Here is a 16651-nt window from a genome sequence, read left to right as displayed (position 1 = left end):
AAGTGAGCAAAGGATCTGAATAGGTATTTCTCCAAAGAAGTTTCACAAAAGGCAAATAAGCATACGAATAAGGTGCTCAACATCATTAGCCATCAGGGGAATATAAAAACTAAAATAAGACCCCTCTTCACACCTACTAAGATGGTTATGATCAAAATAAAGGTAGTACCTGAAACTGAACACAAAATTGTTAATCAACTATACTCCAGTATAAAATAAAATTTTTTAAAAAGACAGATTGTAACTTTAAATGGAGCATAACCTATAAAAATATTGATTCACTATGTTGTACACCTGAAACTACTATAATATTGTAAATCAACTATACTTCAATTTAAAAAAAAAGATTACAAGTCTTCATGAGATGTGGAGAAACTGTAACCCACATAAATTACTGGTAGCAATATAACATGATGCAGTTGCTTTGGAAAACCATCCAGCAGTTCTCCAAAAGGTTAAACATAGCATTACCATATGACTCAAAATTCCACTCCTAACTACATACTCAAGAGAAATGAAATCATGGCCACACAAAATTTGTACGTGAATGTTCAAAGCAACATTATTCAAGATAGCCAAAAAGTAAAAACAATCTAAATATCCATCAACTGCCAGAATAAACAAAATGTGGCATACGCATTCAATGGAATATTATTTGGCAATAAGATGAAATGAAATTTGATAGGTGCTACAACATGAATGAACCTTGAAAATAGTATACTAGTGAAAAAAGTCATCACAAAAGATCACATGTTATATGATTACATTTACATTAAATGTCCAGAAGAAGCAAATCTCTACAGACAGAAAGTAGATTAGTGCCTAGGAGGGAGGAGGGGAGAGATATATTTTTCAAATTTGCACAAAAGTACAGTATGAGTTAGCAGTGGCCATACCATGCTGGATAGGATAGTCTAGGGCACTAGTTCCCAAACTGCCTAACTGCAATGGAAGAATGGAGCAATTTTGAAAATTAAAGATTCCTCAAGTTGCACCTCCTCCAAAATTCTCATTCAGAAGGTATGGAGTAAAGCACAGGATAGACATTTGTTTTTCAATTTTGTCTATTATGAATAAAGTTGCCATTCACATATAAGTCTTTATGTAGACATACATTTTCATTTCTCGGAAAATACCAACAAGTAGAATTGCTGGCTTGAAAGGTTAAGTATACGTTAAACTTTAAAAGAACTGCCAAACTGTTTTCCTAAGTGGCTGTAAAATTTTATGTTCCCACAAGCTATGTAGGAGTGTTCCATTTCTCCACATCCTTGCTAACATTTTATATTGTCAGCATTCTTATCTTTAGCCATTCTAGTAGATGTGGTATCTCACTGCAGTTTTAATCTGTCTCTAATGACGAATGATGTTGACCATTTTTTCATATGCTATTGACCATTCATATATTTTTCTCTTCAAAATAACCGTTCAAATCTTTCATCTGTATTTTTAAAATTGAGTTGTGGTTCTTTTTGTTATTCAGTTATAAGTGTTCTTCATATTCTTGACACAAGTCCTCACATGAATGTTTAACAAATATTTTCTTCTTGTCTATATAGCTTCCCTTTATCATTTCATAGCTGTGCCTCTCAAAGAACAAAAGTTTTGACTTTAATGACGTTCAGTTTATCAGTTTTTTCTTTGATGGTCCATGCTTTGAGTCCTGTCTCAAAAATCTTTACTTAATGGTAGGACACAAAGATTTTCACCTATGTATTCTCTTAGAGATTTCATGGTTTGAACTCTTATGTCTAGACCTATGATTAATTTTGAGTTAATTTGTATACGGGGTGAGGTAAGGTTTGTGGTTCAGATTTTTTGTTTTTCCATATGGAGATCTAATTCTTTTTTAATTTTTACTTTATATTGGAGTATAGTTGATTAACAATGTTATGTTAGTTTCAGGTGTACAGTGAAGTGATTCGGTTATATACTGAATCTGTATCTATTCTTTTCCAAATTCTTTTCCCATTTAGGTTATTACAGAATATTGGATATCTAATTCTTGTAGGACTACTTATTGATTGTACATTTTACCACTGAATTATCATGGCACTTTTTTTTTTTTTTGCGGTACGTGGGCCTCTCACTGCCGTGGCCTCTCCTGCCGCGGAGCACAGGCTCCGGACACACAGGCCCAGCGGCCATGGCCCACGGGCCCAGCCGCTCCACGGCACGCAGGATCCTCCTGGACCGGGGCACGAACCCACGTCCCCCACATCAGCAGGCGGACTCCCAACCACTGCGCCACCAGGGAAGCCCTATCATGGCACTTTTATTGAAAGTCACCTGACTATATCTGTCTCAATCCTTTCCTTACTTTCTATTCTACTTCACTGATCTCTGTTTCTATTTTCATACCAGTATCACATGGCCTTGGTTACAGAAGTTAGTAGTAAGTCTTGAGAAAGGTAAGGTTAGTCCTCTAACTTTATTCTTTTTCAGAATTGTTATTCTAGGTCCTTTGCATTTCCATATGCATTTTGGAACCAGATAGTCAATTTCTACCAAAAAAAAGAAAAAAAAGAAGTCTCCTGAGATTTTTATTGTATTTCTTTGAACCTACAGATAATATGGGGACATCTGACTTCTTAACAATGTTAAGCCTTCTATTCTATAAACACTGTTAAGTCTCCATTTATTTATCTAACCAAATATCACATTACCATCAATCCCTAATATCATCTCAACATTTTTCATTTTTTTATCCAACAACATCCTCACATAACTAAAAGCTCTAAGATAAGCCATACCCTGAAAAGACTGTTCACATTTGTGTTTTTGTACCTTTTACAAAATATCTGCCAAAAATCCCTTCTCTACCCTCTCAAAAGCCTTCTCCTAAAGGCCCAGCTCTTCTCTTTGAGGAATTATCTGCTTATCCAAGCCTAATGAATTTTTAAATTCTTGAACCTCTTCTAGATCTTATATTTTATACCCCCACGTAATGTTGATGCTACCAGATAGTTTGATACTCCTTTTTAAATTTTTTTGGATTTTTAAATTGAACTCTGGTTGATTTACAATACCGTGTTAGTTCCAGGTGTATAGTCAAGTGATTCAGTTATATATGTAGATAGATAGATAGATAGATAGATTTAACAATGAATCCAGGGATACACCATACACATAACATGATGAAAAACAAACACAAATGCATGTGCTACAGTCTATTACATTTAAGGGTACAGAGGCCAAGAGTTCAGCTGGGCTCAACTTATGGCAGTTAAATGGTTTCATTGAGGAACTGGATACTAAGCTTAGCCCTGAAGTAGAAGGTAATAAAATGTTGAGAAAAATATGATTCTGGGTAGGGTGAAGAGGATGAAAGGAAATGTGGCAGTAAGAAAAAAACCTGAACCTTGGAACGCTCAGATCTAAATTTCAATCCCAAAGCTTTCAGTTACTGATAATCTAAAAGAAGTCCCGACTGCTCATCTCTATGTTGTTAATATTGTTAAATTTGTGTGATGTAGAGAAACACAGAAAGGAATTACTGAAAGATAGAAAAAGAAAAGAAGGAGAAAGTAGATGGCAGACTGGGAGTGAAAGTTTCTGCAAAGGAGCCTTGGAAAGAGAGAAAGAAATCTGAGGTAAAGTAAACCCAGACCTAGTCTCCTATCTTGCAAGCACAGTGAAAGTTAAGAATGAATAAGGGAGATGGATGGCTTGAGCTATAGAGTCCCAGACCTTGGTAGTTAACAACTCCAAATTTACAAAACCAGAAAAGCAATGAGTATTTGAAGAAACGATGATGGATTGGGGAAAAAAATGCCACTTAAAATACACACCATTACCAATAAGGTAGAACAAACTTACAACCATTTTCCTGATACTGGATGGGGGTTAGAAAGGGATATCCTATTTAAATGTATGTAGCATGCAAAATATTAAATGTAAATTAATGATACTATACCTATTACAGCAAAATTTTAAAATGTGTAATTGATAGTCTCTTTCTTTACAATGCATTTTGATTCTTTTATTTCAGCAAAAGTTTATTTATATGCTTTCACTCATTTACCTCACACCACAGTTTTCTTAATCCTGTTTTCTATAAAACCTTAAGTTTCTTCAACTATGAATTCCTAAAACAATTAATCCTTAGTTTAGATAGAGAAGGTCTACTATAACTACCACGTAAGCTGGTTGTAAAGATCAGCAAAAATCATATGTAAAAGGATTAGTGCAGTAACTGACATATCATACAGCCTTAATATACTGTAGATTTAGTACTTATTATTTTGACTCAGATGTGCAAGGAGGTTGGGGAAGGAAACTAACAGAGACAATAATGTACTTTTCCTGAGTAAAGTAGAGAGTATGTACTTAAGAAATAACACTGGTATCCAATGTCAACAAGATTCTGGGTTATGACTGGTAAAAAATGTAGAGCAACTATATGCTGCTATTCAAAAGGGCTGCGCAAACAAAGTGACAGTTGCAGAAGAATAATCTTGGGACAAGGATAAGGATAAAATGGGAAAGATCAGCTGAAAGAAGCCCACAGACACAAGAAATAAGAGAAAGGCCTGGCCCAGAGATGTGGCCCAGAGAATGAACACAAAAGAAGAATCTCAGGGACATTCCAAAGAAAAAAAATATACAATACAATAAAATATTAATGGGTAAAATAAATGAAAGAATAAAAGATGACTAGAAAGTTTACATCTAAAGTGATGAAAAACAGAATCAACACAGAAAACACAGGTTGTTCATATCAAGGGAAAGAAAAAAGAATAAGGAAAAGAGGAATTAAATTTCTTTTATGATGAATTTGAGATAAAAATAACATATGTGAAATAAATGAATAGGTCTACATGCAATGAGACTGGGATACAAATTCAGGAGTAATTTATGTAGTCATTTTAAAAAAATCAGTTCATTGGCTGAATACAAAAATGAGGTCAAGAAGCTCAGCTTGGAAGAGAAGCATTCTTACAATGCAGGGTGAAAAACTGGAGTATCTATATAGAAGGAGAACCTGGGAAGCCTCTCTTTCTCTCTCACAAACATATACACACACACACACACACACACACACACACACACACACATACACATACACCAACAAAAACAAAGAAACAAAAAAATCAAGGAAAGGGACATGGATCTCATTAGAAATAAATGACTATAATGACACTGAGAAGTTTAAGATTAGGTCCAAGAAAAGGTTACTTAAATATCTCAAAAAGTAGGTAAATAATTTTTGAAGCAATAAATTTGACAGAACATTAAGGCTCAAAACTAAATACAGAATTTTACTGTGTTAAGTTTAAAGTTGCACTTTAAATCTGTTTATTGGACTTGATCATTTTTGTTATCAGAGTGGGGGAGTAGACGAGAAAGTTCCTTACAGTTAAGAAGTAAAGCCAGTTGGTATGGACCACTTATTTGTAAAGATTAGCATTAAAAGAACAAATGATAACACAGTTGTGAAAAAGGAAACAGGAAAAAAGCACACTGAAAATAATTTATAAAAAAAGAAAGAAATACAAGCATCCAGTAAACATCTTAAAAGATGCAAAAACAAGAAATTATCAAATTATTCAAGATTTTATAACACAATATTCAATCTTAATCTTAAGCGTGCAGTAGATTACTCTTCGACACACTCCTGGGGAATACAAATTGAACAACCTTTCTGAAGGGCAGTTTAGCAATGTGTTTCTAAAGCATTTAAAATGTAATGCACTTTGACACAGTAATTCCGCTCCAAGGAAGTACTTTCAAAGAAATAATCAGAGATATTCACAATGATTTTTATATAAAAATGCTAACCTGATCAATACCTTGAAACAACATACTAGTATAACAATATGAACAATAAATGGTTCATATATATAATACTACAGCATAATATATCCTTAGATATATTCTATTGTTACAAAAGTATTTAGTAATGTTACATAGTATAACATTATTTAATCATAAGCTCTGGAATAAGATATCCTAAGTTCACTTATTTCCCGTGACTATATAAGAGGAGCCATTGTTCCTTATATCTAAAACAGAAATAACAATAATTTTATGTATTTAATCAGGGCTATTAGAGGGATTAAATAAGATACAAAATATAAAGAACACAGCATACTGCCTGACATACAGTAAGCACTCAACAAATATTATCTTGATGAATAAAATGTACAAAACCCCATAAAGCTATATATTCACTGGTTTTAATCTTTGTTAAGTAAGTAAACAAAGGCATATGCACAGAAAAAACTCTGGAAGAAAATTCACCAGCAGGATTTTAAGAGTGGTCAACTCTACATGGTGGGATTACATGAGATTTTTATTTTCTTCTTTACGTTCTTCTACACTTTCCAAAATTTCAACCATGAACATGTATTACATTTATAACTCTAAAATGTTCTCTAAAATTAGCACATGCTTATTTGACAACTGATGATGGCATTTTACAGTGACTGTGGAAATAGTCTAAGAAGTTTTCCTCTAGACTGAGGCATTATAGTCCCTTGTTCTTTATTAAAGATGCATATGTGAATAACCATAAAATAACTACACTAAAGGTTCTGGACTCAAAGATCTATAATCTCTAACCCAAAGCCAAAAAGACATTTTCTCAAAAATGTAACGGATGGGAGAACTCAAACAAATTGTTTTGGGCTTCTGTTTTTCAATAGAAATTTTGCAATGCTTATCATTAACTTAAGCAGAAAATAAACAATATTGATATTTATATTATAGCACTTCCTAATTTTCTTAATTCATCTGTGTCAATGTCCTTATGTTCATGCACATCCATGAGCCTAAAATTAGAAAAAAAAATCTGGGAAAAGTTCTAAATGGAAAAAAAAAAACCTGTCAACCTAGAATCCTATACAAAGAGAAAATATATTTTAAAAACTCAAAGGTGAAACAAAGACTTGTTCAGATAAACAAAGCTGAAAGAATTCGTCACCAGCAGACCTGGTGATATAAAGGATGTCCCTCAGGGAGAAGAAAAGTGATGCTAGCTAGAAATACGGATTCCACAAAGGAATGAAGAACACTGGTACTGGGCTTCCCTGGTGGCGGAGTGGCTAAGAATCTGCCTGCCAATGCAGGGGACACAGCTTCGAGTCCTGGTACTGGAAGATCCCACACGCCGTGGAGCAACTAAGCCCATGCTCCACAACTTATGAGCCTGCGCTCTAGAGCCGCAAGCCACAACTACTGAGCCTGCACGCCTAGAGCCCATGCTCTGCAACAAGAGAAGCCACCGCAATGAGAAGCCCACACACCACAATGACGAGTAGCCCCCGCTCTCCTCATCACCTCAACTAGAGAAAGCCTGCACGCAGCAACAAAGAACCAACACAGCCAAAAAAAAACAAAAAGAACACTGGTACTGGTCACTGAGAAGACAAGAAGATAGTCGAGCTTTAAAGCATTCCATGCAACAGGAAGAGTGGCAACAGACATTTGACTGAATTTGCTCTCTGCATTCACAGCCCAGTGTAAGAAAGGAGCATCCCACAATTAAATTGCAGGTTTCTGATCCTACATAATTCTTCCTGCCTGCCTTAATACAGCAAGCATTAAGGGGATGAAAAAGAGCTCAATATTATTTGATTATTATTTTCATTAAAAGGGTATTAATTTTTAAAACTTTTTTTCTCATTTCAAAGTGATACATTCATTAAAGAATGGATTTGAAAATCTGATACAAAATTAAAACAAGGAAATAAAAGCCACCTTTAAATTAGAAAAGAGGGAGAGAGGGAGGGAGGGAAGTTCTACAGAGTTTGCTATTTTATTTGAAGGGCATTTCAATTTACTTTTTAGAGGTAAGTTGTGTGGTGATTAATGTGGAGACAAACTCAAGAAACTGTAAAAATGAGCAGAAGAAGGAGGAGACATAGAAACGATTGGACAGGGGTGATAGGAGTAAATAATATCGGTTACAAAAAAGGGCACCTGTTCAGGGTTACTGCTACCATGGACTGACCCTACAAACCACAAGGTCATGAACCAGCAGGGTACTTACTACATAAGTGGTTATTACGGTAGGGAAAAGTTTTCTGGCATCCGATACCTACTTTGCTTCAACCTCTTACCCTGAGAGAAGGTAACTTTTAGATGCAATCTCACTAGTAGTAGTTGATAATACCTCTCAAATCTTGGTTCATAATCAGAAGCACAGAAAAGACAAAGGATGAGTCCTGGTGGTAAAAATTAAATGGACGGGGCTTCCCTGGTGGCGCAGTGGTTGAGAGTCCGCCTGCCGATGCAGGGGACACGGGTTCGTGCCCCGGTCTGGGAAGATCCCACATGTCATGGAGCGGCTGGGCCCGTGAGCCATGGCCGGTGAGCCTGCGCGTCCGGAGCCTGTGCTCCGCAACGGGAGAGGCCACGGCAGTGAGAGGTCCGCGTACCGCACAAAAAAAAAAAAAAAAATTAAATGGACGGCTCTCTGCATTAGACCACCCCAGAGTAGAAAGAATACAGATAACAGACTTTCCAAACTTTTTCCAGAATAGCAGAGGAAATAGCCTGTTTTCCCCTGGAAACACTGTCTACTGGAATGGAATTTACAGGAAGGCAGCTGGCTAGTTTGTAAAAGGCATCTAGTCCTGGCCATTTCTTCAATGTTTCCATGTGCTCATAAACACAAGTGTGCAATACGACTGCTTTTCGACCTCAGTCTGATATTTCTGAAATCCCTCAATTCTGAATCTAAAAACCAGAATCAGTGGGGGTAAGGCTAGTAAAAATATCTAAGTTGGAGTACTCTGGAGTTTGTTTAATGTTACTGGGCAGTTATTTATTGACATGATGTATCTGGGATGGGGAAACAAAAACAAAAATCCTACCTTACAGGGCTTATATCAACAAAGCAACCAAGGATGAATGAAAAGGAAACGAGCTGGAGCAACATTAATGAACACTGGACAACATAGAGTTTTCCTCAAAATGCTAGATAGCAAAGTTTTAAATGCATATGAAAATACATATCAGAGCAGTAATATCCCAAAACTCTCTAAGGGGTGAAGATGCTTAATTATAAAAGTGACAAAAGAGTGTGTGTGCAGAGAGGAAACCATTGAGTAAGGAATTAGGATATATGGACACATGAAAACAGAAGTTCCTATTCAGGGCTGTCCCAGGCTTGAGGATACCTCATGGGGACAGACAGGTCCTGCAAGGAGGGAGAGTTTGCTGCAGGGTAAGCAGAAGAATAGGATTCTTCATCTGTTTTATATGTTAGTGTTACCTGAAAGATTGTCCAAAATGATTAAAATCATTTAAACCAACACGTGAATGAGGATAAACTACGTTGCACCTTAAGTTCAAATTTGATTATCTTTTCAAAAAAACTGAAAAATAAACAGGACAGTGTTCTAAAATGACAGTGTTCTCAAGCAAAAGCTTGAGAAACAAACACAAGGAGCCAGAAACAAAACAGATTTTAAATGCATTTTCAATTCGCCTCTTTAGCCCAGCATTATTAATATCTTTTGTCAGTTACCATCCACATGATTTATTCTACTATCAGCGTTTTCAGTTGTGTTATTATAAAATTCATTTTGCTTTATAGATTCATTAAAGAGGACTGGAGAAATAATTAGTGTGTTAAAGTGTCCTGTGTACATTCATAAAATTATGGCAGCAAAAACTAATGGTTAATATATTTAGTATTATTTTAATAAAAATTTAGAACTAACACAGAAAGTGTAAATGGCTATCACGCCACTCAGCTAAATTACAAGATAAACTATAAGAGGCAAAGTAGCCCAAAAAAAAGGAGGAGAAGAAAAGAAGAGAAAAATGTTAGGTCCCAGTACTAAATGTCTTGAAAGAGATTAAAGCACAGGTATTCACTCATTCAACAAATATTTATTGAGCACCCCCTACGTTTCAGGTGTCATATGAAAAGATACAGACAGATGTGAAGAGACATTTAGAATGTTAAGACATCATATCAAATAATAAGGAAGACTCAAAACTTTTTAACTATACTAGATGACTGGAGATAAATATCCATGGCAAATTTTTAGAAGTACTCAAAATGTGATGAGTTTATGAGACATTTGGAAGGGGTAAAAGCAACACAACAAAAATGGCTTCTTGTATTGTGGGTGGGACGGGCAGAGGAGGGAGAAAAGAATTTCTCTATATACCTGTTTATTTGACATACCTCGAAGGAAGTTTGCCCAAATCTGAGATTAAATTGAAATCATTTTCTTAAGTAGAGTTATTAAGAAGCTAGAAGCAAGCCAGAAAGCTATAATACAGACTCAATCTTTTAAAGCTAAAAGGAACATCTAACCCAGAACTTTAATTCTGTCCACAACTAAGGTCTGAAGAGTAACTTTCCCAAGGCCACATGGTGATAACTTTATTAATTTTAGTTGCAGGTTAAAATATATAAAATATTACATATTCTCTATACAAAATTAAATACTCCATATTAGATGAAATTTAAAAAGAAACACAGACTAGAGCCATTCAACACTTTGGTGTATATTAAATCCAGGTTTTCTGAGAGAGAGAAAGAGAAAAAAGAGAGAGACAGAGAGAGATGGGGGCGAGGTGGGGGGAGTGATGAAAAGAATAGAAAACATATCCACACAAGAATGGCATTATACTAATCATACTGTTTTGTAAATCCTTAATACAATATCTTTCTATATCAGTAAGTATACATAACAAAACTTTAAAAAATTATTGACTGGAGGCAGCAACCAAGTGTTCCATTTGTAGTTTTTTAATACTGATACCTTTTAAATAGCAAACATTAAAATACTGTGCAAATGAGCATACCCATAATGGTCGTAATAATAGTGTAATAATTTATTGGGTTGGCCCAAAAGTTCATTCAGGTTTTTCCATAACATCTTACGGAAAACCCGAATGAACTTTTGGGCCAACCCAATAAAAGATGTGAACACTGCCATAGGTGTAATAATGTGACCACTTATTTTCAAATACACACACACTCAATTTTCATATAAAATTAAAAGTATGGAAAAGATCTCTAAAGTCCCTCTGACCTCCAAAATCTTATGATTCTGTACCTATTTCATACATCTTTCTATAGTTTTTCATAAGACTTCCCATAATAACTATTTTTAATAAATTTCAAGCTTATGCCTACTTCAGTCAAGAACAGCTTCATACACAAACAGCACTGTGGAAGGTTTTTTATTTATACATGCTTATTTGATGCATACAAAAATCCTGCAATGTAGAAACCTGAAAATTAAGTAATTTGTTCAATATCCCTTAGCTGGTAAGTAGAGGGTATGAAATTAAGACTCCTGGTCACATGATCCCAAAGATTCTGCTCATTTCATTACATCAAGTTGTCTTCTTTAATGTATTCACTGAGGCATTTATTAAGCATCTATTATAACAACAGCAGGATTACTGTACTAGGTTAACATTCATTTAGAAGGATTGAGGAAATGCACACTGGGACTGATAAAGCAAAGTTCTCATATCAGTGTAAATATTATAACTACACGGGAGAACAAATCAGTAAATAGGTTAATAGAAAACAAACCTAATTTAAAAAATGAGGGCAGAAAAACAAATAGTTCTGAGTTTAGAACAATGGGAATTGACTAACTGATGAATACAAAATTCTCTTTTTTGCTTTTTAATCAATTTGTAGTTTGGCTTGGCTTTGTGGCTCATTTACTTGAGAGGTGATTTATAATAATTTAATATGTTTGAATATTAACAGTAAGAATTATTTCCTATCACTTTAGAATGACTTAAGTTTTTCACAAAGCATGAAGAGAAAAGATACAGATTTTACAAACAAATTTTAGCTCACTTGGAAGAAAGGTTCTAAATTAATAATAGGAAGTATTTACTACTACCATTATATAATTCATTGAAGGGGCAAAGAGGTTATTTCCTTAACTACTTTGAAAAGGAGGAAGACTTAATAAATTACTTTTAAACACAAAATATTAATATCTCACTTTCTTTGTTTTAAGTGTGATAAACATTCACTCAGCTGAACATTCACTCAAAACATTCATTTCAGACCTTCTCTGTTCAAGTGTTATGGGAATACAAATAAGGCTACTGGCTAAGATGTGGTCCCTAACCACATAGAAAGAGATGGTACTGAAGGTGTGGCTTTCTATTTAAATAAATCAATTTAGTTCCTCTTGGGAAACATCTGTGTATATAAATATGTTTTTAAAATTATGAAACAAATAATACTACTATTGGTCTCATTGGAGGTTCACAAATGATTTTCAACATGGTTTATTATTTCTGGATAAGCTGGTTGAGTGATACATACTTAAACCTTGAAAAAAATCAAAGCCAGTTATTCAATGTTCCTAAAAAAAATAAGATGACATTTCTTTGAATTTGGCACTCATAGTTTTGAGTCTACTTTTATTTCTGTTTCAGCCCCAACTTGATGCATCAGGAGCCTAGGGTCAGGATTATTCAAATCTTTAAAGATACTTGTAGCTTGAGATGATGAAAGCTAAGACATAAAACAATGCCCATCTGATGCTCTGGTGTGCATCCAAATTACCCAAGGTGGATGTTTAACCCTCTCCTAGAGATTTGAATTCCAGATTTAGGTGGCACTCAAGGACCTGTGTTTTTAGACAGAACACATTTTGAGAGACACATCTCCAGAATTACCATCACTGCAGAATTAGTTCCTATTTTCCCTCCTACCTCTGTCATTTTCAGAAGTGCCAGAACTACTATTATTTGTTTTGATACCTCTGAAGTGAAAACTATATGCTGATCTCCACAGTACATATTCTTAAATGATACACACCCATGATTCTGCTCACCTTCCACTGGCTAGATAGATGAATGGATAGATACAAAGGTAGACAGATACAGATAACAGATCCATCCACCTATTTATCTAATATACATTAAAGGAATGTATTCTGCCTGCAAATCAGAAAGTAATTCAAGTGTTTTAACATTTTCCACATCTGAGACACACCCTGAAATTCTGTTCTAAAAAGTCAAAAGAAAGCTACCATTGAAAGAAATTCCCAGAAACATTTCCTAGGAGATTTGAGTTATTAACAACAGTAGTTGGCTTACCTGCCATCTCGCTGAGCAGCACCACCTTCTGTCACTGTCTTGACAAATATTCCCAGCTTTTCAAGTCCAGCATCTGCTCCAACACCCATTCCAATAATACTTATACCAAGTCCATCCTCATCTATGAAAACGGAAAAAAAAATGAAACAACCTAAGTTTTACACTCGTCCACAATTAGCTGCTGAGATCTATTTGCTGCTTTTAATTTTGTTCTTTGTGAACTATATTGATATGTTTCCTCTGACAGAATTTTTATTCTATGCTGGGGAGCAAGGATGTCAAATTAGACCCCTCAAAAGGCTCATTAGTTTAGTCTCATTTTACTACTGCCAGTGGCTCTTCCATTGTGATCCCTCAAAAAGGTAATAATTTGGTTACTGAGCAATCAATCTGCCTGACTAAATAATATTTTTAAGCACAGACCATACATCCTCAAACATATATATATATATTATTTAAATAAATGTGATCATAATATATCTGGAATTTCCCCTTTATTTATGCGGTCTTCTTTTCTTTTTTACTTGGTCCATATTCCCATTCATGTTAATAAGATGGTATGTGTCTCTCAGTACTTTCCTCTGTCCTACTATACAAGCATATAAACGTATCATCAGATACAATATACACACTATATGCATATAATTAAATATACATATTATATATGGCTTAATTTTCCTTCTTATTTTCTTTACACAAACAAGATCATATTATACCTACTTCTCTCTGCAGCTTACTTTTCTAATCCAATGATACCGCATGGATATCAACTTACATAGCCTTAAATCACTTATAATGCATATTTCATGGTGAGAAGCTGTCGTAACTTATCCAACCATTTCTCTACTAACAGGCATTCACTTTTGTTTCCATTTTACTGGCCCTTTGAACAATACTGACAAACATGTTTTTTAATTCACTTACAAATCCATATTTCCAATTCTCCTCTCTGTGAACACATATTTTAACATTAATGAAATAAAAGATACACTATGCGCATTCCACATTTTTTGGTTAACATTCAAAGTTATTTTCTGATAGTCTCAAAGTCTTTATAGTAATGGTGTATTAGCTGCATAAAAAATAGATGGTATTAGCTAGTCAGCAGTGGTGGAGTGTTAAAGGAAAACGGGCTCATGTGCTCAATAGAATACTTGATGCTTTTAAAAGCCTTTTTAGCAATAACCTTTAATTTGTTAAGTATTCTCAACTAGTAATTTTTTTTTTTTTTTTTGCGGTATGCAGGCCTCTCACTGTTGTGGCCTCTCCCGTTGCGGAGCACAGGCTCCAGACGCGCAGGCTAAGCCGCCATGGCTCACGGGCCCAGCCGCTCCGCGGCATGTGGGATCTTCCCGGACCGGGGCACGAACCCGTGTCCCCTGCATCGGCAGGCGGACTCTCAACCACTGCGCCACCAGGGAAGCCCTCAACTAGTAATTTTTTGAATAAGGTTCATCTCATTGATTATTAGTTACTGCCAGCTTCTGCTTTAAGTATTTCTAAGTACAACTCATAATCCTACATCTTTATTCTACATATGTTTAAAAGTATGTCATTTGGCAAAAGTGATGTGTTTGCTCAGCTGTGTGCTAAAGACAGCTATGTAGAGTGCTCTCCCTGGAGGAAATGTTTGATGTGATCCCCAGCTGAAGGCACGTCCTCATTGATTCTAGGCACAGGTATCTAGTGTGAAAACTGCTGACTAAATGAGTGATCACTGGAGACTTTCCTTCCTTCCTTACATTTAGAATATTTGCACACGCCATTTCCCATATTTATTACATTCTAATCGTTTCCCCAGTATAGATATTCATGTTCATCAAGAGGCATTCTCCTGCTAAAAACTTTCCTACATTCATTACAGTTTTCGAGTTTCTCCCCAGAATGAGTTTTCTTACGCACATGAAGGTTAGATCTGTGCGAAGGCGCTTCCTCGTTGGTCACATGTATAAAGTTTCTTCTCTCCCACATGAATTCTCTTATGTATATGAAGGTTAGCTGTATTGCTGAATTATTGCACATATTCATCATATTCATAGAGTTTCTCTAGAGTGTGAATTTGTTCATGTTGATAAAGGGATGAATGATGACCGAAAGCCTTCCCAGTGTTTACATTCAAAGAAGTTTTTTTTCTTCCTCCAGTGTGTTTGCTCTTGTGTAGTTTAAGAGATGATCTCTGTAGACTTTTCCACACTGAAAAATGTCATAGGGTTTCTCTCCTGTATGAAATCTCTGGTGTGTATTAAGTGTTACCTGAATTCTTATTCATATTCATTGTATTTATAGGACTTTTTCTTCATTATGAATTATCACGTGTCAAGCCAATGTTGAGTTCCCATACTCAGTATATCGAAAGGGCTCCCCTCAAATGTTGATTCTGTATACTATCATGCCATTAAATATAATAGTTACTTCCTGCAAATAACCTGCATGAAAATTATATCTGAGTTTTTAAATCCATTTTCCCTGCCTGGACTCAGGCTTTAGTAAAATTATCTTCTTTCCTTCCATAGCTCCTCTTGATGCTTTAACTGGAAAATTACTCAGATTTGCAAAGCTGAAAACCCAACTGTGGGCAAAACTATTATATCAGCTTGAGCCATCCTCAATCCCATTGCCGACCACGTGAAAGACATGGTGATAACCGAAGGAAAATTAAAGAAAGAGTACAATCAACCCACAGAGACCAGGTGACTAATCTAATCTCTGTACAGCTTCTTTGAGATGTCAAGCATGGGTGAAGTCCAAGCCACAACTTCAAGGCCCTGATTCTTGTGGTTGCACCATCAAGAACCCAGCAGCCATCCTGTCTTCCTCTGTATATACTCTCCTAGGAACAGGCAGAGCACTAAGTATGCAAAGCAGCCAGGACAAGATGGAAACAACTATAAGGCTGTGTTAGGAAGATGTTATCACCACCCTCTGGAGGCCAGGAAAAAAAATCTCATGTTAGTTCAGCATTCCCTTCATTGCTAGTGAGATTTGAGCTTGTAGTCATATGAACTTGGGCCATTAGATTTCCTCTGAAGTAAAGGGCCAATTTTTCTAATGAGTTTTGCCTGACTCTTTTTTCCTCATCATTTCCGAAGACTCTTAGAATATTATAGCTATTAACTCCATGTCATCTATGATGAATATTTCCCCCTTCAAATGTATCACTTATCTCTTGGCTTTGTTTGACAATATTGCCTTTAAGACTTTAAAATTTTGGATGAGTAAATTGGTCCATCTTTTCTTTTATAATTTCTGATTTTCCATTTTGGTTAAGCCCCTCCTCCCACAAGCCCAGATGATAAATGTAGACATAAATTTTCATCAAATATCTTTGTCATTTTTAATATTTTATTATTTAATTCACGTAGAGTTATTTTTATATATGATATAATGAAAATGATGTTTTCCAACTTAATACTCTTTCAGATAGATGCTTTATGCCAGAACAATTTGTAAAGCACCCTGTCACTTCTAAATTAGAGTATCTTATGTGTCATGTTATTAAATTCTCATGCACACTAACATCTTTCCCTGGACCTTGTATTTTGTTCCACTGATCAACTGCTATACGTATACAATTTGTTCTGATTATAGAGGCTTCACGTTACAT

The 16651-nt window shown here is 35.3% G+C and overlaps 1 protein-coding gene across 5 annotated transcripts in view; it reads right to left on the bottom strand.

Moving 5' to 3' along the window:
• The window catches only part of PPP1R9A (protein phosphatase 1 regulatory subunit 9A), a gene marked incomplete at both ends in the record, with an annotated part of 320087 nt that overhangs the window by 128563 nt on the left and 174873 nt on the right, over positions 1-16651 (bottom strand). For all 5 annotated transcript variants that reach the window (XM_082662101.1, XM_082662103.1, XM_082662102.1 and 2 more), the window contains one exon: positions 13048-13168. In XM_082662101.1, the coding sequence (XP_082518227.1) occupies positions 13048-13168 (121 nt within the window). The remainder of the gene's footprint in view (positions 1-13047; positions 13169-16651) is intronic.

This window comes from Grampus griseus (genome assembly GCF_964374135.1).
Source record: "Grampus griseus genome assembly, chromosome: 9".
Classification (NCBI taxonomy): Eukaryota; Metazoa; Chordata; class Mammalia; order Artiodactyla; family Delphinidae; genus Grampus; species Grampus griseus.
Note: the sequence above shows the minus strand (reverse complement) of the source record. Positions and strands in the feature narration are given on the sequence as shown.